The sequence below is a fragment of the Aythya ferina genome, assembly GCF_964211825.1.
Source record: "Aythya ferina genome assembly, chromosome: 26".
NCBI classification, from domain to species: Eukaryota; Metazoa; Chordata; class Aves; order Anseriformes; family Anatidae; genus Aythya; species Aythya ferina.
The window spans coordinates 3,080,830-3,105,744 of NC_140324.1; the positions used below are offsets into that span (position 1 = coordinate 3,080,830).

The following is a 24,915-nucleotide window of genomic DNA, read 5'->3' on the forward strand; positions in this document are numbered from 1 at the left end:
ACAGGGGACATGACCAGAGTGGGACCTTCCTTGACCAGCCACACTGGTCCAGGTGCCACACTGTGGCTAAGAAGCACCTTCTGCATGTCCCCAAGAGAATGTGTCCCCAGGTATGGCGCACCCACAGCACCAAGGCCTGGTAGGGGGGTTCCTGTCCCACATGGCACCCATCCCCTATGGACCAGCTCTAGCTTGTGCTGAGACGTGGGTCTTGGCTCAGGCAGATACAGATGGGGCAGCCCACCCCTGCTGGGGGAGCAGCAGCACTCCTCTGGAAGCCTGATGGGACGCATCACAGAGCAGAGGAAAAGCTGTGTGGGGTTAGCACAGTGCAGCTTTATTTCCATGGTGCACAAGGAAGTTCTCCCCCATGGGCTCAAATCCCTTCGCACAAACCCTCGTACTGTCCCACACCATAACCCACCACAGCTTTTGCTAGCCAGCCCTGTGACTAGCTGCAGCACCCCTACTGGAGAGGTATGGATCCCACAGAGGGGTGGGAGCCATATTTTCCCCTCAGCTACTTACAGAGCCCTTCTGCTACCTCGGCGCAGGATGGTCAGGTGAGGCCCGTCGTCCCCAGCACACCCCAACACCAGGAGGCTGCCCAGATCCTGCTGGAGCAGGGACTTCCCAGAGTGGGGTACTGCAAGGTACTGCCAGGCCTGGGCTGGCTGAAGGGCATCTCCCAAGTGTTGTGTGGGACTTTTGATCCCAGCAGGGCCACCCAGGAAGGTCTGCAAGTGGCTGCAGGATTGCGCCTTGCTCGGACCTTTTTCACAATTCAGCAGGGACAGGTCACTACGGTGTAAAGCAGAGAGCAGGCTGCAGGGCTGGATGCCAAAAGGGGGCTGCACACGGGGTCTCCACCTGCCCCTTCCTTGTGAGGGGCACTTGGGGCTGCCACACAGAGAGGAACAAAGCCAGCACTTGGGTCAGGTGCCTACAAACCACCTCACAGACAAAGCTCAGCTACAGGGACACACGCACACACACACTGGACCATGGTCAGCACTCCCCAGAGGACACAGACGAGGGCAACGTGGGAGGCAGGAGGAGGTGGGGGTCAAAATTCTGGCCTGGCACCAGGCAGAGCCACCCAGACCAGGAGCTCTGTGGGCTGTGGCTGAGGGCAGGTCCCCCGTGCCCCATCCCATCGGCTCCTGCCCCTCACTGCAGCACACAACACTGCCCCGGGGCACGGCAGGCAGCAAGGACCATGGGGAGTCATATCACCCCTCCAACTCATCTCGCCAAGAGTGCTGCAGACTGCGAAGAGAACTGAAAAGTGCTTAGAAAAGAGAGAAACCCCCTAGAAAACCCACCCCAGACAAGAGCCCGACCTCACCTCCCTGCTCTGAGCATCCCTGCTGGCCCGGGGCAACACCACAGAGGAAGGGGGGGCCGGGGCCGGGGCCAGCTGGGATGGGAGGCACACAGAGCACCCAGGCTCGCCCCATCCCTGCCCTCTACACCAAGGCGTAGTCGAACTGGCCCCTCTCCAACCCCTCCTTGTGGTCAGTCCAGGAGGAGGCAGGCATGCGGCTGTAGGGGTCCAGCAGGATGCGGAAGCAGCGCACCATCAGCATCACCAAGAAGACCAGGAGGAAGATGACAAAGGCAAAGACGGTTTTTTGCTCAGCATCCATGCCTGCAGTGCTGGCCGGGTGCTCGACCAAGGAGGGGGACAGGAGTTCATAATCCATTGTCGATGCATCATTCATGGCAGAGGTGAGGCACTCTGGCTGCAAGGAGTGCGTGGACAGGGCGCATTTAGGCTCAGGCAGCAAGCTCCAGCCTCCTGCTGTGCCCACGCGCCCCGAGCACCACCTGCACACAGGTCACTCCATAGCCACTGGCACTGCTAAGCTGAGCTGAGGAGCCTGGGATTCACTCCTGCAGAGGCAAAGAGCTCCTGGAGGGAAAAGCAAAGATGGTGAGGGAAGAGGAATTGGTCACAGGCTTCAGCAATCCTGATAAATAACTATAGACAGGGAAGGGCAGGGAAGAGCCCTCTGTTGCTAGAAATGCAGCTACCTGAAAGCTGATGCAGCCAGACAAGCAGCCACGTATCGGGCAGAAAAGCCTGGGGACTGTGGCATTCATGGTTAGGGGCTGAATTAAGCATGTATTTTCAGCCAGGAAATGTGGGAAGATATTTTTTTTAATTGAACAAATATTTCAAATGTGAAACTTATCTTAATTATTGTTATTTTAAATTCAACCATGGCTCCTAAACACCAGGAGTCATTTTTGCTTTAATTAAAGAATTTGAGGGGTTAAATTTTTGCTTTTGGCAGCTGGAGGAAGTCAATAGGGGATGAGGAAGGAATTCTATGTAGGGAGGAGGCACTTTGTAGAAAATGCTAGTGAGGAATCTTCAGAAGGAAATCTCCCTTACCACCTTTGAAAGCAGAGGTTCGCAAGTGGATCCCTGGTTTTCTAGCAAGCTCAGGAAGCACTTCCACAGCAATGTCACTCGTCAGGGACACAAAGGAATAGGGTGGGTGGGCAGCTCAGGCCACTGGTATAGAGCTTGCCACTGGTCATAAACCCCCAGCAATCCTCTGGAGAGGCTGCTCAACTGCCAAGCCCAGTGCTGCAAGACCATTTTGGCCCAGTTGCCCCAAATCATAGGAAAACATAGGCTGAGAAGGACCTCAGCTGTCAAGTCACAGTAAGTTTCTTGGGGCTTTATCTAGTCTGGTCTTGAAAATCTCCAAAGGTGGGCACAAGTTTAGAGCTTGCCCACTCCTCCTGAGGGTCATATGTCCAGCTGCTGTCCTTTGAACCTTTGGTTTCGCACCAGGCCTAGAAGCGACTGAGTCCTGGGAGGGCACCTACCTCACTGCAGCTGCGTGGGGGCACTAGCATTGCTACTGCAGCAGGAGCAGGAGTAGGCTGTGTCCAAACAGCCACTTCACTGTGCAAGGATCTCCAGGGTCCAGCTTCCTTGGGCTAGGGACAAAGACAGCAAAAGCGGTTAAAAGGACCACAATCACTAGCGGTCATAGCAAAGCACCACGAAACACCTTTGAGGTTAGTAACTACAAGTTCTCAGTGTCTCTTGTCAGAGCAGCATTAGCTCCATTCACCCAGGAAAACACCTGCACTAACGTCTGGTCATTTGTGATTGCACACAGAATCTAACCCTGCACCAAGAGCCCCTTTTTGCTGTGTCTTGCTTAAACACCAGGCAGAGCTTCCCTGCTTTGCAGCTGCCAAGAAGCCACGGCTGGCCAAGCTCCTTCCACCAGCCACAGAGATTTTAGGGGAGATTTACGATTCTGATGGACACATCTGGGTTAAGAAAATTCCCTTCATGGTCCTCGGTACCAGATATGCTCAAAACAGGTCCTGCTTTAATATAAGCAAATCAACTACAAATCATGCATCTGGAGGTACCCAATTGACTTGTAACTCACATCAATAGGGTAGGGAGGAATATGCATATTCAGGACAAAATACATGATTTTCTGCCAAATAGTAGCCCTGTATTCAGGATAAATTATTTCTCTCCCAGTTGGGGAGGAGAATTTTGAGCAGAGCCAAAAAAAATGCTGATAAGATAGTTAAATGAAGGCAGCTGTTATTTAAGGAATATGTGATTGAGTTTTATTAAGATTCATGTTCCCTTAGTAACTAAAAAGAATACATGCGCAAGGAAATTGCTAAATAGGGACAGAACTCACAAAGGAAGAGGACCATTGTCAACTATTTATTAACACTGTGGGGAGATTTTATGGGTATGAAACACAAATTAAATGTTCATTTGGGAATGGCAAATATTTTAAAAGAATCATAGAATGGTTTGTGTTGGAAGGGACCTTAAAGATCATCTATTTCCAACCCACCTGCCACGGGCAGGAACACCTTCCACTAAACCAGGTTGCTCAAAGCCCCATCCAACCTGGCCTTGAACTGTTCTGGGGATGGGGCCTCCACAGCTTCTCCGTGCAACTTGTAAAAGAAGAGTAGTGAAGAAGTACAGAGTAGTATTTACAAATGCAGGATGCCATCTGGTGTGGGGGACTTACTGTTCCCCCTGCAGACACCCCCAAACTGAGAGTCTGATCCCATGAGTGGGCACTGGCTGGAGGTTATGGGATCTCAGCGTGCATCTCTGTGCAGCATTGGCATGACTCAGCCTGCTCACTGAGCAACACCAGACACTTCTGCTAGCACCAGCATCTTCCACCCTTTGAGTTCTTGCAGTTTTCTGAGCAGGAGTCAAGACCGACGGATAGGTACTGTACAGGAAAGCATAAAGAGTATCCAAAGCAGAATCAGAGCCCAAACAGTGAAAGCAGCTGGAGAAAGTCTTGTGTCAGCTAGACAGCAATTTATGGATACTGACAGTTCTGGTATTGCTTGCTTCCAATTTACAGTACTTTGCTCAAAAATCTGTTCTTCCTTTACACAGCTTACTCCCACCATCAATCAAAGATGAAGCCAGGAGCCTTGGCACAGCTGGGCTTAGCTCTGCATTAGTGCACAGCCTGTATTCTATGTTAGTGCTGCACAGGGTTTGGTGGGAGAGGAACCCACCTTTGGATCCAGGGCCAAGGCAGCTCACCAAGTCACTAATAAATTTGTCTTTGAGAATTTGGATGCTGGGAGCTTTTCAGTACTGTAATTAACATCAAGAAACACCTAGGAATTAAAAGTGTGCACTTTATCAGCAGGAATTAAAAAAGATCAATGTGATTTGCACAATAAAGCGGGATTGTACCAGAAAGGCTGATCTATTCAAAGAATGGAACTGGAAGATAGATACTATTATGAGCCACAGTGAAGCAGGGTTTAATTGCACAGTGTCATGGATGCAGTCCAACAACTAGGGAGTGACTTGGTTTACACACTTTTAAATATACACAACTTAGTACTGTCTTATAACCAAAAATAGACATTTACAATTATATAACAATGACAAATGAGACTAATGTATTAAATGGAGAAGGTGGAACTACTTTTGAAGGAGGAGTTATGAGGGGCTAAAATATTTAAATTCAAATGAAGAAAACAGAGTAAAATGTCTGACAAAGAACTGGAGCAAATTCATTAGGATAGCACTAAAATAATCTGATTTGAAAAGCGCAAACCCACCGTCACTCCCCATATAAGCCTATTTGAGAAAACCTGGAGAAAAATCCAAAAGATAGATGCATCCAGGGCTCTGGGAATGTCTCAGAAAGACAATTTGCTAGGCAAAATGAGCAGGGCAGTGCAGCATACACCATGCCATGCTTCAGGGCCCTGCCTGAGAGCACTCTGCTGCTCTGTGGGAGCCATGGGTCTTACAGGACCCTGCTCCACATTCCCCTTTGCTCATCGCGTTGCTGCACATGGTACACATGAGCCTGTTGCAAACATTCAGCAAATGCAATCACCAGGGAGACAGGAAAGCAAGCACCCTTGCAGAAAAACAAGTTTCTGCCTCAGCAAGAGGTTTCCAGGACCTAAGATCTCTAGGGAGAGGAAAAGGCTATACTTGCAGGTGTCGCAGGTGTGTGGCTCTCCCTCAGTCGTCCCACTTCTATGCTCCCAAGCCCACAGCCTGAGGCTGGTGGCTGAGCCCCGCTGGGACAGAGGCACGTTTTGGGGAGGTGCAGGATTGTGCCTGGCGTTGTTATACAGAGATCATGACACAGCTGAAGTCTTTGCTGGGCTTACATTGCCTTTTTCAGTAAATGTTGCTGCCGATTCCTGGCAGCAAATAGCGAACAAGTCCCACTGGGTTACTGCACAGCTGCCAGCGTAAACACAACCACTGTCATACCGGGGCCTGCACGTCCCAAGACAGCTGGAGATTCAGATGCTCAAAAGAGGAGGTAAGGAGAGTTACCATCCCTGTTAACCTCTTCCCAAACCCTTTATTTTATCCAGCTGGCATTTTGCAATGCTCACCTTTCCTTTCACAGGACCTGCTTGTATCCTAGCCTAGTTCTGCCCCTTAGGGAGAGAACTCGGAGGCTCTGTTTCAGGAACAAGTAACCTGTCCTGGGTGGAATCCATGCTGCGGTGCTAACAATCCCAGCTTTGAGACAAGGGGTACAGGTCTCTGCTCTAGCATTGCTGCTGATCTTGAATTCCTCTCTAGGAGTGTCTGTGCCTCCCACATAAAAGCAGACCATGGAGATGGGTGGAAACAGCTTGTTCTCCGTTGTGAGGGCCTCCTTCATGAACCCTCTACATTCCTCTCCATTAGCTGGCCCATCTCCCAGGTCCCTTGTAGGTCCAAGGAAGACTCCAAGTCTCAACAGGGTCCCCCAACTGCACTGATGTATCCAGATGTTCCCTCATGCTCTAAAGCCCGTTATCAGCATCTGCCTTCAATACTTTCCACAAGGAATGGCACTCCTGTCCCATAGCTAGACAGGCTGGGACTGCTGAGGCCTTCCCTCCTCTGCCATGCCTGGCATGCAGGGAGACAGCAGGGCAGGGACTAGGGAAGACCACTGTGCCCCAAGCACAGGGAGCCAGGCAGAAGGGGCTATATCCACAACCCTCTCACCCTGGGGTGCAGGAGGACACCAGGCATGCCCTTTGTCCCTGCTAGGTGCATGGCTGTTCCTTTGGTTCCTTTGGTTCCTTTGGTCCGGGACTCCAGCCCAGCCCAGCTCTCCTGCATGTCTATACCCCAAACCCTGATGGAAGAACTTGGCAAAGCTTGTGCTAAACCAGCCTGCGTCTAATTGGAAAAACACCAGTGTTTCTCTGATCCCATGCAGCCAGTGTGGAGGGGCCTTCCCAGCAAGGCAGCTCTGCTGCCAGGATTGCAGCTGAGCCCAACTGGAGAGGAAGATGAGCAGCACTCAGGGCATGGAGGGGAGAACTAAGCTAATCAGGCCAGAGCAGGAGCACGACACACTGAGTGTGAGACACCACCACCCCCGGAGGGAGCGGGGGCAGTGCTGGGGCTCTGGGGTCCATGGCTGTGTCACTATCACATGCCCTGGCCTTTTGATGGCTGCCCCTCGTGCTGGCATCTGAGCTATGCCCAGAGTCAGCCCACAGGCACAGCACCGGGCACAGTGCCCCTCACCTAGCTGTAAACTTTCTCCAGCCTCTTTTCCACCTAAGAGATGGTCTGTCCTAATCTCTCAGGCCAGCTGAGCCTTTGACACAGCTAAAGGGCCACCCTTCAGCTGAGGGCGAGGTTTAATCCATCCTCAACTAAGGAGAGATGCTCGTTCCTCAGTCCCAGACTTCATAATCCCTGGTTTCATGGGGAGGGGGGGCATGGGAAGCAAAGCTCTGCAGAACACCCTGCAGGGTGTGCTTCCTGTCTGCAGTTGTATTAGTACACGCAGAAACCTCACCACTGCCAAATTAAACCACCTGGGAATGAAGATAGCTACCCAGGAAAGTTGGCTCCCACCCACCCCAACCCAAAGTCCAGCATCCTTCTCTCTCCATCCAGACCTGACAACTGCCACCAGAAGATATACTGGGTCCCAGCACCAGATCCACGTCCTGAGCCCACCACCAGTGAGGGGTAGGTGGTCCCTGACAATGCAGAGGGAATGTGTCATTCTCCCCCCACTCCCCCTTGCATATATCCCTGGATCTGCAAGCCCCCCATCCTACCCATCGCATGAGCACCTGAGAGGGGTTGGGGCATGGACAGTACCTGGCTGGCATGGGCCGGGGGGCCCTGCCGCTCAGCCACAGCTACTCCCAGCTTCAGCACTTGCCATCTCGAGGGAAGGAGCAGCCTCCCGTCTCCTGGAGAGCACACAGAGAAGGCAGCTGCGCTTCACTCACGCTGGAGCGGGTTCCTATGGCGATGCAGAATCAATTATAATAAAAGGTGGAGCACAGCAATTGGAGCTGAGAGAAGTTTCAGGAGCTGCCTGCCTGGGAAAGCCAGGCTGTGGAAGAGAGTAGGGCTGGAGGCCGGGCCTGTCCAGCCCTAGAGTACAGCTCCTGAATCCCAGTGCTCCCCTGAGTGCTCCCAGTTCTCCCAGTGCAGCACACAGGGGTGTGCCAGGCGCTCCTGCTGGTCCTGCCTGCACTTCCCAGAAGGGTGTCCAAGGCTTTGGGAGCAACGTGTATGATCCAGCTGCAAATCTGCCTAGCACAGGCCTGCACACTCCCACCCTTCCCACCATCCCCATCAGACACAGAGGGTGCAGATCCCACTCTGATAAGGCTTCGTGTAGCAGCAGAATGGGCAGCCTTTGCTCTCCCACACAACTTTCCTTCTGCACAGCTCTCCAAAAGCTGTTCCAGTCCCAAGGGCACTATGCCTATGCTACCACCTCTTCTAACACATCCAAGACCCCTGTCTGTCCACACTGCCCGTGTGTGTCCCAGACCCACAGCCCCACTCCTGGCACACTGGGATGTACTGGGGGAAGCAGAGCGTTCCTGCTCGGCAAGCACACTGCTGCTGTTCATGCAGTGCAGCCAGACCTGACTGCCTGCAGCACCAGGACCTAAGACATAAACAAGTCAGAGGTGCAGTGTAAGAGATACTGGGTACACAGCTGATCATGAAGATGTTCAAGGGGTGAAGGAACTGGGACTGCAAAATCTCACTACAGCCCTGTGTACACTTTCCCACCCGACTCAAGGAGTGATCCAGCTTCAATGCCAAGCCTGGCAGCAATTTGGGATGCAAGGGGCTGCCAGGCTTGTACAGTGTCACACCCAGCTCGCAGGGAAACAGGACCAGGTTTGGGAGGTCTCCAAGAAACTGGCTACGTGCTTGGCCCTTAACGAGAAATTTGAACCAGAGCCTTGAACCAGAGCCTGACAGTGCTGCACAAGCTCCTCAAGGTTGAGTGTGTGTCACCAACTCTGCCTGTCACTGCCTCCCACCTGCATGCCCTCCCCACCTCTGTGTGCCAGATCTGTACAAGCAAAAAAGGGCAGCATTTTCTGTTCTGGAGAAAGGAGACAGGAGACTTGGAGCCACTGCTAATGGGATGCAATCTGGAGGAGGAACTAGCACCAGATGGGATGGGAGAGGTGAGTCAGAGGGACAGGGTTGGTCGACAAGATCAGGACAGACTGACTGTAGCAGAGATCACAGGGTCATGATCCACACCCAGTTTCGAGGGACATCCACAAACAAAGGCTCTGTTTCTTTGTCCTGAATCCTGAGCTAAAAGATGCTGGAATACCAGGGTCAGGTCTCTGGCAGATCAGCAAGTGAAGAATGCCCAGCAGATAAATATACAATCTCCCACCACCAATACCCTTGAGATCGTGGCATAGCCTGGCTGTCTGAACAAATCCCAGTATGGATTAGATGACAAAGTTGCATATAGCTGCTGAGAGGTGATGCAATTCCTCTCCATGTTGCTTCCTTTTCACAATTTCAGCTATTTCCCCAGTGCAAAATAATCATCCTGCAAAAATTAATCACCAGACCATAAAACCAAGTTCCTCTAAGTGTAACAGTACCAGAGGAACACAGTTGTGATCCCCAGCCCCTTCAGTGCAGTGCAGCGTACCTCCTTCCTACAGTAAGGTAATTCATTGCAAATATCTGTGAATAGCCACATAATTTACTTTTTGATTCATCTTAGGTGCTAACTGAAATATATATATATAATATATTTTTTATTTTTTTTTTTTTTTCTGAAAGGTGCCTACAGACAACATTCTCACACTTAATCAGTACAGAGAGACTTCTCACTGCCTGGAGCAAAGGGGAGATAGGCCACATCAGTCACCTCCCTGCAAAATTAATATTTTTATGCTAGTAATCTGTCCTCTGGCAGGACTGTGTGTGTGTGAAAGGACAGTTCGTAAAGGCCTTCGCAGCCACTCATGGAATAGTCTCGGAAGCATTTTATGCTCTGTGGTTGCACTGGTTGTGGAACTGTGTGCCCTGCAAGTCACAGGATACGCTCGCATAGATGGTCCTCAAAATCCCCTTGGCTAGCCACTGACTCTCCACTATCCAGTCCATCCAGCCCAAGCTAACTCAGCCCAGTATATCCCAGTCCATTCCAGCCCAGCCTAACCCAATCTGATCCAGTTCAGTCCAGTCAAACCCTCTCCAACTCTCCTTTTGGCCTCACAGCCGTGATTTTCATGTGTCTCGTATGCCATGATTAGCCAAGTAGCAGATCCCCACCCAAGGAGTGAACATCACAGCCTCTGGCCAGAATGAAACCTCTGAGCTGGTCATGCATCAGTACAGTGTCCAAACTTGCAAAAGCAGCTGCTCTGTGAGATGACAGCACAGATTTTTACCATTTCCAGCTGTTGTTTGTTTTTCAGACCCAGATTTTTGTGGGTTTTTCTGTGGCTCATTTGCCCACTGCCTCATCCTTCATTATTGTCCCTCATTATTGTCTTTCCTCGTCACCCCTTACCCCAGGCTGTGGGTGTGTGAAGACAAATGAAAGCAAACCAACCCCTCTCCAGGTGCCCCCACAGTCTGTGTGCTTTCTGTGGGGAAGCCTGCTACAATTTCCAATCCTGATCTGTGGAGGAGAGTCCTCAGTGCCTCTCCCAGCCCTTCTCCTTGCAGAAGCCAGCTGAGTGCCATGCACAGAGCTGCTGTGGAGGGCCAGGACACGGCCAGCAGCACGGCACCATCCCAGGAGGGACCATCCACTGCCCCAGGGCCTCTGGGGAGCTGAGATTTTCTCATGCCCCCTCTTCTGCCTCAAGCTATGACAGACACTCTGCACTCTGGTGGAGGCTGTGGCTGCATTTCAATGAGCTCCTGATGATATCTCCTTTAAACTGATACGGCTTGTTTATGCAAACACAATTACACCAGCTGAGGGCTCTCCACGTTTTTAAGGGTCAGGCAGGATTTCCCTTGCTGGGCCTGTCTCCAGCAGAGCAGGCTGCACCTGGGACACCAAGAGGTCTGTTTGCACAGAGCAAGATCCAACAGGACCAGTGTACACCAGTTCCAGCCCACAAACTCCCAAAAGCACAGGGATAGAGTATCTGTGAGCAGCAGCAGAACCCTGGTACAGTGAAGACCCTCACTGTCCCAACCTGGTTAGCTCTGGAGTCTTCCTAAAAGAGCATAAAACCACACCAGGCATAGGGATCACTCCTTTCTTCAACAGTGGAAGCAAATCTTACTGTTCTGCCTGGTGGCATCTTGCAGAGAACCCACAGGACTCTGCTGGCCCAGAAAGGCTTCCTAATCAGAGCAACAGACGTTGTGCTGTGCTAGCACATCTGAGTATTGGGGTCAGCGTGGGGAGAGCAGATCTCTCTTCTTCAGGCAGGATAAGCACAGAATGGCTTTAGTGGCACAAAATGTGCTGGTTCTCCAAGACAAATGATCTGGGCAAGTCACCCGTGCATCCCTTTATAGTTAAGGGAAAATAGAGGGTGACCAGAAGGAATACATCACTGCACCCAGCACAGTAAAGTCGTCCAGGTAGAAAATTCAAGCCTTAGACATGGCTGCTTCTCCCCAGGGAAAGAGGACCCTACAGTGACATGGATGCAGGTTGTTTATGGCTCACACATCTACTGGTGGGTAGATGAATTGCACTGCAACGCTTACTGTTTGACTTGGTTCAAGGGCTCCTGTAACCCTGCCAACTGAGCATTTAACTAACAGAGATGAGATACAAGGCAGCAGTGAACCTGAGCAGGCAAAGGTCTGTGCAGCGTAGCACATATTCCTTGGCTGTGGGATAAACTTAAAGGGGTTAAAGGTAACGGAGGTGTCTGCAAGCAGGTCCCACTTGGCACTATCATGAATGTCCTTGTCTTTATATTAAAGCAAAGCAGCGTGTTCTCATGCAAACATCCTTTTGCTTAGCAGGAGAAATGATTAATAGAATTGTTTTCTTCTAAGAAAATCCTGCAGGAGTTCCAAAGACCAAACCTCTTCCTGGATGGGATTTGCACCATGCCATGCACCCACTAGAAGTAAGTCCAGTGCTGTACAACTCAGGGTTCTCTGCATCTGGAAGGACATCAGGTTATGTATGCTATGCTCTTCTTCCTTCTAGCATTAGCTCCAATAAATGTTATTTTAATCAATACCTTGTGGAGCCTGAGTGCCCTTTTTATTGGAGCATAATGAACGCTAGCCCTGGTGCATTACAATGATCTAAACTAACAGCTCTTTCTCTTTGTGTTTACTGCCTTTGGTACCAGAGGATGTGGAAAAAGCTCTGTGAAGAGAAGAGCATCACCGGAGCATTCAGAGCCCACACAGGGACCATGGCCCACCATGCTCTGAGGGATGCACGGTTCCCCTGGGCCCTGCTGCCCTGGGCAGTGGTTTTTCTCCAGCTGCACTCACAAACAGCCCATGCTGGGGTCTGCACATCTCCCACAGCACACGGGACAACTGAGTCCATCAGTGTATGCACCTGACCAGCACACGTAGCATCCAGAGAACATTACTAGGGCTTTGGGAGCAGAGGCCTTTTTGCCCTTAGTGTTCCTTGCTATCCTGCACAGCCCTTGGCCCTTCCCAGCACTGCACGCTCTTCTTTTGTCCCTGAGCAGGCAAAGAAGGGTCATGTCTGCACCAGAAGCCAAATTCCAGCTGATCTAACACTTTTGACTTTAAATTCCCCTATTTAAATCTCTGTTAACAAGAACATGCCTAAAGGAATCAGCGTGTGGGGAACTTCCTCCGCTGCCCTCACTTCTTGGAAGCATTTCAGAGTTGTTTCTGCCAAAGATTTTGCCTTTTATGACAGAAGAGATGGATAAGCCTCAGGGAAGTTTGGGACAAAAGTTCCCTGAGAAACGTGGAAGACTCTGGCATTCGGAAATATTGATCCTGACTGTACTTCAGAGCACTGATTTAATACTGCACTGCAGCCTGCACAGTCACTGCCCAGTAAAGCACCAGAAAGGGTGGTTCAGGCTTTAGATTATGCTAACCTAATTGCACCGTGGAGACAGCAAGGGAGTTTGTTTTGCCTGGACCTAAAGGACTTTATAATTAAATGAGGCTCAGTCTTTGCATTATCTCACCACTCGGCCAAGCACTTTTGAAAGAAAAAAGCAGAGTGTTTCTCTAATCAAAAATCTATTTACCTATGAAATGAAATAAATCTCAGAACAGCATCTAAGTACTGTGGTTTGTTTCTTTTTTTTTTTTTCTTCCTTTCTTTTTTTTTTTTATGCTGATGAAGTGATATTGTAACATACTGCAGTGGATAAAACCCCGTGGCATGGAATGAACGCTTTTGTCTTTGACGACTGGGGTTGCACATTTGGATCCTTTAGTTCAAAGCAAAAATAGTTGCCCGTGGCTCAGTGAAAATCCTTCTGTTTTCACTGATTAAAGATTTTAATTTAACTGCCAATGGCAATTAACTTAATGAAAATTAACTTCTGACCTACTGCGAGCCCGGATTGCTGCAAGTGTTGCTGCTGCTTCAGAAAAGCTGAAAAACTCGGGGAAGTTTCTTGTCTCCCAGCAGTCTGAAGACAGCATGCTGAGCTGTTGTTATCAAGGAACGAGGCAAGAAGGACCGAGCCAGTTCAAATGCACCTTTCTTAATCCCCTGACACTGGCAGGACTCATGGCATGCCCCCACCCTCTTTCCTGGAAAATACTCAGTGCTGACCCGAGCCTCCCCGCTGAGGGTTGAGGGCATATTTCTGAATATGCTTGGGTGGCAGTGGGAGAAGAGTGTGTCCTTTCCACTGCTAATCCAGAGCATTTGGGAGCGGCTGACTCCTCTATAATGGCAGCTAATCAAGCAGAGAATTGCACCTCATTACACTCTTCTCTGAGCCAAGTTCAGCTTTGCAAAGCTATTACGGAGATCATGAAGGATGCTTTATAGTTGACCTGTTCTTTCATATCTGCAAGTGTTGTCAATTCTCCCTGCAGAGCCTTCTGGCCCCAGAAGCTACCAGGAGCTCCCTTAACCATTACAGAGACGAAAGGAGTAGGAACTCTGGTCTTCCAGACACTCCTGCACCCACAGTTTATAACAAATCCTCTCCGAGTCCTCAGTAGCCCAAGAACTGCAACAATCTCAGTCAGCTTTAGTGAGAGCCACCTCATGCCAAGGAAGGGATGCAGGGATATCGTTCCTGGGGGAGCAAACAGGCAAGTGCAGAGCACAGCAGAGGTGGCGAGATCTGCTGCCCAGATCCTCAGGTCCCTGTGTTCCCTGGCTGTTTGCGTTGGACAAGACAGAAGCTTCACAGAGGTCAAAGTGATGATTCACAATGAGACAGACAGAGACACTGCCATCCCGACCAGAATTAACAGCCAGCCTTGTCTGCAGGATAAACTGGGACAGCTCGGTGTGATAGAGGAGCATGCATGCAGCTCCCACTCAGTGCTGTTGGCTATTACGTGTGGCCTTGTCTTTATCTGACAGCGCAGCAAGAAGTTACCATGTAAACATCCTTTATGAATAGACCCCTCTTTTTTTTTTTTCTTTCTAAAACAACATAAAATAACACGAATGATCAAAAAGGAGGAACCTCTCTCCATCACTGGGACAACTATTATTAGGTCCAGTCACTGTTCTGTAACCTGTACTGTAAGAATGGAGAGCTAGCACTATCTATGGTGTAGAATATCCTGGAATACAAGGAACTTGGATGTGGTGATCAACATGCCAAGGGAAATTGGGTCAAGCTGGCCAAAGAAGAGGAACAATAACGTCCGAAGATAAACTTTGCTCATTATAATGTCATTATAACACTGAAAAACATACCCACGGGTCAGGATGACCCTGACCCAGGTGAAGGCCCTTCCCCTGATGTAGATCTCCTAGATAAGATTGTGTAGCAGAGGAAACAAACCGGAGCAGGCAAATGCGTTTCAAAAATGTAGACAAATGCAGACTAAATAAAAGGTAACCATCACTGTGGGTAGTGGTGTTTTTTGTTTGTTTGTTTGTGTTGTGTGTGGTTTTTTTTTTCAGATTCTGTTCTAAAAGACAGAAGTTAGGGGGTTTGGTTTGTTTGTTTTTGTAAGAAGAAGGAAATACAAGTTTCTTCCAATTTGATTTAAGCCAAGATCTTCCTTCCAAAAAAATGTAGCCTGCAGCAGACTCAGAAGATCTTGTAAACAGGTAGAACTGGGCATGGTGACAAACAATATACAATTTTACAACAGAAGCCACTAGACAACCCTGACTCTACAAGAGACAGGAAAATCAGGGAAGCCCTGGTCTTTTTACTCTGGATCTAGAGCACAACTGCTGAGGAAGACAGGCATGTAGGAGCCCTGCTTTTGTATGTGCCATGTCATATGATGCCTGGATAGGATAAAATCCTTGAAATAGCAGCTCTGTTCCTGCTCCTCCTGTGGTGGGAGGTTGTTTTCTTCCTCCTTCCCCTCATCTGATGGCGAGGAGCCTTCTTATCTGTAGCTCAGTTTCATCACAACCAGTTTCATATAGAAATGCTCAGACCTGCTGGTCACCAGGGGCCTTTCCTTCTTGTATAGCACAGGCTGAGACCCCTCCCAGGCAGCCAGGATGGGGACTCGGGACTGCTTCAACCTCCCACACAGTACACAGACATAACAAAGACCCTCAGCAGTTATTCTACTTCCCCAGAAGAGAGGCAAAGCTAAGGGACTGCAAAATACCCTAGTGTATTGTACTGGGACTTTGCTGTCAGCCCTGAATTGTGCTAGGACCTTATTTTTCATGGTAGATTCCCATCACAGACATTGCTGAATGGCGTGGTAGATGTGGAGCAGCTCTACTTCCCCCCACAAGAAACTAGAAGTGGCACAGGCACCCGCAGCTGCCACAGTCAGGAGGAAAAAATAGCCCCAAAGCATCACGTCCAGGAGTGCGATGCATCTAGGAAAATATGGTGTGATGGCCCTTGGAGACAGATCTTGGTAGTGTTTTCTCTTGGCTTGGCTTTGTGTTTTTGTGTTTTTTTTTTTTCATTATTTTTTGGTTGTTGTGTTTATTGTTTGTTTGTTTGTTTGAGGGGTGGGATGGAGCACATCAGCAAGATGGGCCCCTAGGCCACAGGATGTTCTATGTCCAGGAGTTATTTACTGTGAACATCACCACCAGGCCCCTGGGACTTGATGCTCACCAGGACCACCACACCAAGAGCTGTCTGTGGCCAGCAGTCACAATTCTGCCAGAAAAACACCCAGGCAGTGATATGAATGCACAGGGCTTGGCCCAAGCACTAAATCAGGGGTGCTGAGCTCTGACATTTGGCAACAAGCCCACCTGTCCTTAAATACTCCCACAAAGCATCTCCCAACCTCAGCCCCTGCAAGGAGGCAAGCCCAAGGAGATGGTGATAATATGAAGGGCCTGGTCACCACTGTGCAGTGGGGCAGATGGGAGGCATGCCTGTTTCATCCTAATTAGTGTGAATCATTAAATAAAAAGTCCCCTTCCTGACTTCAGCATGTGTTACTGAAATAGCTGTATCAAAGCTGCCTTGTCAGGGGACAAGAAGTGTCTGCTGGGACCATGCAGCTATGGAATTATCCCTCGTCTTTGACAAGATCAATTAAATACTTCTAAGTCTTTTGCAGTAATGAATTAACTTCTCTTCTTTCCTCCCTGTCAAACTGAAGTGTAGCTGCTGAGTAAGTAGAGATATCTGGCCTTGCACACAGTGCCCAGCTTGTGACCCCCATGGCCAGGCCCTGAACCAGTTGAAGGCAGAATTTTGCTCCCTGGAGGTCTCTGCTGGGGTCTCTCAGCCTAGCCAGCTGAGTCTCAAGCTGTAGATCTGCAGCCATGGTCCAGACATGAAGGACTGTGAGCACTTTCTGACATAGCTCCAGGGTCTCTTTCCCTTGTTGTCATAGTCCTGGATAAAAACATGCCCTCCACCACCACCCCGAACAGGCATCTTTAAGCTGCAGAAGATTTCACATCTTGTAGCCCAACTGCCCCATGCAGACAGGGCTGGTGTCCGAATTTCTATGTAGAAACTAGATTAAAGTCAGCACCAATCAGTGCAGCACAGGGAGCCATCCCAAATTCATTGAATCATAGAATCATTCAGGTGGGAAGACCTCTAGTTTCATCTAGTCCAGTTTTTTAACCTAGCAGTGACAAGTCCACCACTAAACCATGCTACTAAATTCTACATCTACATGATTCTTGAAGACGTCCAGCTGGCTATCAACCAATACCCCCAGGTTCCTTTCCACCAGGCAGCTTTCCAGCCACTTTGCCCCAACCCTAACTCTGCATGGGGTTGTTGTGCCCTAGGTGCAGGACCCAGCACTTGGCCTTGTTGAACTTCATACAGTTGGCCTCAGTCCATCAATCCAGCCTACCTACATCCCTCTGTAGAGCCCTCCTACCCTCAAGGAGATCAACACTCCCACCCAACTTGGTGTTGTCTGCAAACTTACTGTGGGCTGCATTCAATTCCTCCAGATCATCGATAAAGATACTAAAGAGAACTGGCTCCGATACTGAGCCCTGGGGGACACCACTTGTGACTGGGCTCCAACTGGATTTAACTCCATTCACCTCAACTCTTTGGGCCCAACCATCTTAATATGGTCACAGCTGTAGGCATGAAGAAAAAGCTAAGTAATGTGTAAGACGCAGATAACCTTTGCTTATTCCCAAGTTGGAGTGATACTGAGCTGATTATTACTGTCTAAGCCCTTCCATTTGCCCTTTCCTTCTTTCATTCCCAAATAACAGACTCTAGAGACATCTTAGTTCCTTCCCGTCAAAGCCAGAATCTGAATTAATTATGTGCTAAGAAAATAAAGATAGCTCAACAGACTTTAAATCAAGGAGAACAGTGTGTTAAAGAGTTTGAACAAATCACATTACTTTGTGTGCAGTTTTAGGGCTGGCAGAAATAAATCTCCCATCAATTTATTGATGGTGACAAATTCTTTCAGAAAGAGCACACTCAGGGAATGTTTCTCTTCATCACTAGGCTGTCTGCGTGAAATATCTAGGGCCAGATTAATGTGTCCCATTTAAGGTGTCAACACAATTTGTGTCCCTGAGCCTCCACATCACCTAGGCTGAAAAATATGAAAATTACTTGAAAATATCTGAAAAATATGAAAATTACTTGAAAATATCTGTTGAAAAACATGTTGGTTTTTGCATGCTTTTCCCTCTGCATCTGTCTCAGTACCCCTGTCTGCCTGGTTGCCCTGGTGCCCAGCCTGACCCTGCTCTGTACATCAGCTGCATTGACATCATCTGAGACATTACAGCACAGCTTTTCCAATCACCGTGGACTTCATTGCTTGGCTCTAGCCTGGTGCTGCTCCGGGGCAGAGTTTAGGTGCTCAGATTTAGCAACTGTCTCTCTACAGTTTGCTCTGCCTTGACTGTGAGCAAAGCTGAGTGTGAGATCACTGCCATCTCCCTCCTTAAGTCACTAATTTTTACTCTCAGTTTTTTTCATCGCAGCCCAGATTTCTCTAGGAATCTATCCCAGGAGTGGGATATTTAGACACCAGAGGGACTGCACCTGCCTCCCAGAGGTGCAGGCATCATTACAATGATGGACTCCAGAAACTACAGAGAGCACCCAAGTTTCTCTATGCATTCTGTCTGCTTTTCCCAGAAAATCAGCAGTACTTACAGGAGCAGAGGACTGCTAAACCAGGCCACATACCACAGGTATACCGAGGAGGGAGAAGCTCAGGTTGTCTGCTGAGAGACTTTTTTTCCGTCCAGCTACACTGCCCAGACACAACAGCTCAGTGACACACAGTTCCAAGTCTGTGGACTTCCTGGAAAGCTGTTGGACAAAGGGAAGGGAAGCTGGTGTCTTATTTTGCTACAGATTACCTAGAAATCATGGGAGAGGCAAACCTCACTGGCAGGTGGACCAGCTGTGTCACAGCAGGCACAGATGTCCTAGTCAGGAATCTTTAGTTGGTACTGCTAACAATAATGTTGAGCCAGAATGCATGATTACAGGCCACTAATTATTCTCCTTTTCTTTCTGGAGAACAGCAAATGTAATTATTGGATTGAAGAAAGAAAAACAGAGATACAAACAACTACAGGTTCTATATGAACCTAGCTACAACAGCGCTTAAGGCTTCTAAATTAAAATGGGAACAAAATAAATAAATAAATGGGAAATAAGAAAAAATGCTGAAGCATTATCAGAGTATAACTATGTCAGGCAAACATAGAGTTCTCTTCAACAAAATCACTATTTAGAGAAAGAAGTTCAAATTAATATCAGTCTAACAAGATTTTAGTGAAGCACTTGGTATGTTAAGAAATCTGTAGTTCAAAAGGAAAGAAGGTCTGAAAGGCTAGAATAACGAACTGGACATGAAGATAACAGTGCCATGGACAGGGCTATATATTTAAACCATAATACCAACAATTCCTGCTGGAAGCTGAGAGCTTAACAGGTACGAATGAGACAAAGGAGGAAAAGGTAAATGAAACAGGAGGTGCTCTCAGCAAACAGAGAGAAGCAGTAAGGGCAAGGCTTTACAAGCACTCATCTGGAAAAGTGTGTGCAGGTCCATAACACGGTCTCAAATTGGGCTGGATTCAGGGAAGGCTGTACAGGTCATCAGTGGGATGTGAAGTTTTATAAGAGGAGTCCAGAAGACAGACAGACAGCCTTTCATGCTGCCATCCCAAGCAGCCTCCTGCCGTGTAACTCTTGGGAGGAGAGGGAGAGACAGCTCTACCTCAAGAGAGAAGCTTGGACATAAGAGCAAGAAGAAAAAATGTTCCCTTGGGTCGCCTTACTGAAGCAGGCAAGAACAAAGGAAGGGAAAAACAGAGCCAATGAACTTAGTGGACGAGTACATCCAAAGACAGGAGCAGAGCTTGTGTCTTCTCAGCCCTCTGCCTCTGGTGTCACAAGAAGATGGCTTTTTTAAAAAAAAAAAATGCAGCGTCAGCTCTCAGAGTTCAACTAGAAACACAAAACAAAGCTTAAGTAGATCACAATTCGCACTCGATAGATTTTCCTTCTATGCTTGTTTTCAAGTGAGTGTCACGACGCTGAAATGCTTAACATGCCCCAAGGTATTTTTTCACCATAGCAGATATTTAAGAATCATTTTATTCTTTGACAACTTACCAGCAGTGTATGCTTAAATAATATCCTTAAAACCTGCACCTGTACCTAGACAGAGCTTATAAAGCTTAATCTTTCAGTCACTGGGCGCTTTAACACCTGTGAAACAAGGTGGTATTGCTCTTCTGTTCTCCAGCCAAGCAAGGGTCTTATCTCCCTGCGATAAGACATCTGTGATAATCTAATCTTTCACCAAAATGCCTCTGTTTCCCACCTTCACTCACTAGTCACATTTTTCACCAATTTTTCTCCAATTTATTATCATCCTTCTAATTTTCCCCAGTGATATTGCCAGGAAATATTTCTCCACAGTACGAGGAAACGCAGGCCCTCTTCCAGTAGATATGCCCCCTTGAGTGGGTAAGCCATACAGCAGTCCGGGTTAGGAAAGGATCTTTTCTTAGTTTCAATTACACTGAGAAGGAAGGGAGCCTTGACAGAAAGCTCAGCCACCAGCACAGACGCTCTCGATGTGTTTCGGTGACTCAGCCTCACATATAACTGTACCACAAGCTCTTTAGCAACAGGACTGCTGCTTGCAACAGGCATGGGAAGCACACTTCCCCCACACCAGTCCCTATCTCAGCTGAGCCTGTTTCCATTTCCTAGGGCCAGGGGTGCGCTCATCTTTCACTTTGGAAGTCCCGGGAGACTTGCATTAAGCCAGGCAATTCTGAGAGGGCCTCAGAGCAGCTGGACGTGCTAGTGCTGCATCATGCCATGACCTATCACCAAGCAAGCAATGTTTGCAGATAACACAACCGTTCCTGGGAACATGATATGCGTTTGCTGATGGAATAGTGAGAGGCTAGGCTGGAATTTATTTCCCCCGAGTCTACCCCTGGTTAGGAAGAATCTACATCAGCATCTCAAAAGAAAGCAGGGGCCACTTGCTCCAATTACATCTGCACATATGTGAGTGGAAGACCCCATGGAAGAACCCAGAGAAGGGACCCAGAGACTTTGCCTTGAAGAAGCCCAGCTTTGCTTTGGCCTGGTGAATTTGGTTTCTACCCCTCCTAGTATCAAAAGCTGTGAGTGAATCATGTGAAGAAGGCATGTAATGAATCACAGAATGAATCACAGAACGGTTTGGGTTGGAAGGGACCTTAAAGATCGCCTAACTCCACCCCCCCGCCATAGGCAGGGATGCCACCCAATGGACTGCATTTGAGTAAGCGCTTGTGATTGGGAGTGCGTGACTCATTAGGAACATTTAACGATGAATTCATAGACCTTAGCACCTCCCTCAAGCTCCCTTAAGATAAGCTGAAAAACAGTTGTTATTTCTCAGGGACTGCACACAAATACAGACACATTCCCTTATCCAAATACCCAAAGTGGCCCCCAGGAGCACCTGCATACTCCAAGCACCTCCCAATACATGTACACAAACATATTCCCAGCACCCACCATATAAACAGACCACTCACACACACACACAGCCTCGATATGCATGCAACACATATGCAGGACGTATGCCCCCGCCACGTGCACATTCATCCTGTCCCTCCCACACATCCCGATGAACACACATACATTGTAAATATGCTTACACAGACTTTCCTTTGACTCCTTGGACAGGACAGACCCCATGCATCACTGATCTGCACCCAAACTCCTTGCCTGGTCCAGCAGCCCTGCTTTTTTGAGAGTCACTCATAAGACTAGGCCCTCTAGTCTCTGGGTCCTTACATCTAATTCACCCTGCTAATGACTCTGCAGAATATAGAACATCCCAACACATCTCACTGCCTCCTCCAGAGCCTTCCCCAACAAGCTGAGGTCTCAGGGATTAGGAAAATGCCCTTCGAGCCTATTTGTCACTCTCAATTTGAAGACAACTTCTTATATGTCCTGCACTGCTCTCCCTCCAGTACCTGCGAATCTCCTTCTCAGTAATGTGCCCTACACACAGCCCAACACCATAAGCAATGAGAGTGCAGGTCCAACAGGGGCTGGTGTGCAGGGGACCTTCTGCAGGGAAAAGAAGGAGGAAGGTAGGGAGCAAAGCTAAGCACCCTCCACAGAGATTCTCTACAAGCAGTCTATGTGGCATTTTTATTTATTTATTTATTTATTTATTTATTTATTTATTTATTCATGTTTTTAATAGCCACTAAAGGAAGATAGAGTACATGCCTTCCATCAGCACAAATACAGCGACAACAATTTGCAAGATAACTGCTGAAAGAGAGAAGAGAATAAGTGTTTATGCTCTGTGCAAACAATGCACAGAAATGGTGACCGATTCTTATAAGGCAGTATGTAATTGTATTATTTTTAATTAGCAATTAAATGTCTTAGTAATTTCTTGCATTTAAATACTAGTGTAAGTACAAATAATGCTAAGCAAATCAGGTCTTTAGCATTTAATTACTAGGCTCTTCTATGAATTATTTAGCAAGTGGGCAAATATGCTGCTCCAAAGAAAGCCATTGCTGCAATTGAAAGATTTTAAATTGTTTTTTGGTTCTAGCCTGGAACCATTCATATGCAACAGGATGCATAGCAGTGCCTGGGTATTTCTGTGACTAGTGGAGCCAAATTCCCCAGAAGAGCAACCCAGGTTGGCTGTAAAAGTGTGACTGTTGGTTTACCCACCCCAACCTGCCCTCCCCCTGAGAGCTCAGCTTCCTTGCCATCCTGCAGCACTGTGGGTTTCCACAGTACCATGTGTGCAACTTGCACCAACAAATCACAACAAGCTACTAGATAGCCAGAGCTATCTTCGGGAAGGTTTTAAACAAAGAATATCTTGGAATCATGAGAGCATAAGCATCTCTTAATACCATCTGTTCCCAGCAGTGAAATAAGCCCAAGGATGCTCAGAACAGGCACTCGTTTTGTTAAAACTCAGCTGATGAGGATTCTCCCAGAACTCCCTCGTAACCAATCTGCATCTCACTCATATCTAACCTAAATCTTATTATCCCCAAATTAAACTGATCACTTCCCATCTTGTCCCATCGGATGCAAAGAACAATTGATCCATTCATAACAGCTTTATGTGTTGAGAGGAGTTCACTCCCTTTCTTTGCTGATCAAATTCAGCTTGTTCTTTCAGGCTTCCTGGTCTTTCTTAAATCTCTCAAGTCCTGCTGCTTTCTCGAGCAGAGTGGGAGTGATGTTGAGAATGCACAGGGCTCTACAGAAAGATGATAGAGGCACACAACTTAGGACAGGCCACCAGGCCACCCAGGAAAAACTCTGCAGACTTCCTGCTCCCACTCTTCTACATGGCTTCCTAGACTAGTTGCAGAGCATATTTCTCAAATCTGGGGGAGTGTAGGACAACCTTAGGAAAAGATAATTACAAGAGGAACATCCCATCCCATCCTAGCCCAAACAGTGCTGAGTCTGCTTGGTGGAAGGGAGACTGGTTCTGCTCTGCCTGGGATGCAGCCAGACAGGGCTGGGTTGCACTGAATTGTGCAGTGAGGACCCTTCCCATCCTCTTGAGTTCAGTCATGGGGGGAGAGAGGGGAAGAACAGTCTGCCCTAGGGCTGAAATTGGATTGTTCATTCACAAACCTCCTGCTCAGACAGCAGTATCACCGCCAAACCCAAACACTTGTCAGGCAGGGGCTCTTGACAGGTTAAAAGCAGGAGATGGGAAGGCAGGTTCCTGAGAAGCTGGCATGGCAGGTTCCCAAGACCATTTCCTGCCCTGCCCACCTTGGGTTCTGCTCAGCCCATCACTAGTCTTGGCTGTGGTGGGAAATGAACATCCAGGACATCCACATCTAAGGCCAAGCTGATCCTGCTGACACCAGATGGCCAAGCTCTAACCCATCTTGGGGTTACACCACAGTGCTGGGGAACTTGTCTGTAACTCGTCTCCTGTATCCAGATGGCCCTTTGCATCTTCAAGGCAAACCACCCATGAAGAAGGGCATAGCCAGTAGGTAAAGGAAGGTGACTTCTGAGTGGGGGTACACTGTGGCCAGTAAAGAGATATCAAACTGAAGATAGCACCATGAGAGGCCACCACAGCACCTATTTACTGGGAACATGGGAGGCCAGCACAGCACCTAGGGACTGAGAACTGGCTGAAGGGAAGAAACCAGAGGGTTGTGGTCAATGGGACAAAGTCAAGTTGGAGGCCTGTATCTAGTGGAGTCGCAGAAACAGAGCCCCTCTGGAGCGCAAGAAACAAACTGCACAGCCAGGGTATCCCTACAAAGAGGCAAATTGCTGAAAGAGCACAGTAAGAGCTTCTTCTGCCATGGAAATGACGAGTGCTCTCCCTACTCAATAATAAATCCAAAGGGACAGTAGAGTTTTCAGGCACCAATGTGGGCTAATTGCTCTCATTAAGGGATATCAAAAGAAAAAGAGCAAACACCCTGCCTTTGGAAGTCTCACTGGGAATTTATCCCCTGCACACACACAGCTCAGAGGCAAGTGGAGGACGGGAGGGGCAGAAAGCAAAGGGAGAAACAGCCTTGCTGGAATCAGCCCATGCAAGGCTGCCTGGAAAAGGTCCCCACCTCTACCACAAAGCACTATAACCATTTACACACTTGTAAAGTGTAGGTGTGAGGGCTGCACAGCCACACCAGGAGACTTCTGATTTGAAGAAAATGCATCCAAATTTTTGCAGGCAGTTTTATTACGCTGCAGGACCCAGAAGGATGACCTGAGGCAGCCAACAACAGCAATCCGGAGCAGAGCTCCTCCAAAGCAGTGTCAAAACGTCTCCCATCAGCTGAGATGAGCTGATAAAAATGCAGATCAATGCCAGGACTAGGTCTGCAGCTTGTGTAAATCGATGCTGTTTCCATGACCAGAACAGACTGCTACTAACTCAAACTAACGTTATCTATCAGCAGCAGCAGGAGACGAAGCTGCAAGAAGCCAGGGCATCCCATTCCTGCTTCCCTTAGGCAAGGTGCTAATCAAATCTCACTTCTTTCAGCTCCCAGCATCTGAGGCACTACCCTACGCCAA

The 24,915-nt window shown here is 48.4% G+C and overlaps 1 protein-coding gene and 1 long non-coding RNA gene across 3 annotated transcripts; one reads left to right on the plus strand and one right to left on the minus strand.

Moving 5' to 3' along the window:
• Positions 1-316: 316 nt before the first annotated feature.
• Positions 317-4,342, minus strand: CTXN1 (cortexin 1). Its single transcript, XM_084498722.1, is given in 4 exon segments — positions 317-1,730; positions 1,732-1,915; positions 2,845-2,958; positions 3,855-4,342. Coding segments are annotated over 2 exon segments (303 nt in total). The 5' UTR covers positions 1,774-1,915; positions 2,845-2,958; positions 3,855-4,342; the 3' UTR covers positions 317-1,469.
• Positions 4,343-5,497: 1,155 nt separating this feature from the next.
• LOC311424003 lies at positions 5,498-13,031 on the plus strand. 2 transcript variants are annotated; one of them, XR_014685975.1, is made up of 4 exons: positions 5,498-5,831; positions 7,424-7,498; positions 11,795-11,925; positions 12,100-13,031. It is a non-coding gene; the product is annotated as an uncharacterized lncRNA (long non-coding RNA). The 2 variants fall into 2 exon arrangements; XR_014685976.1 differs by lacking the exon at positions 7,424-7,498.
• The last annotated feature ends 11,884 nt before the right edge of the window (positions 13,032-24,915 follow it).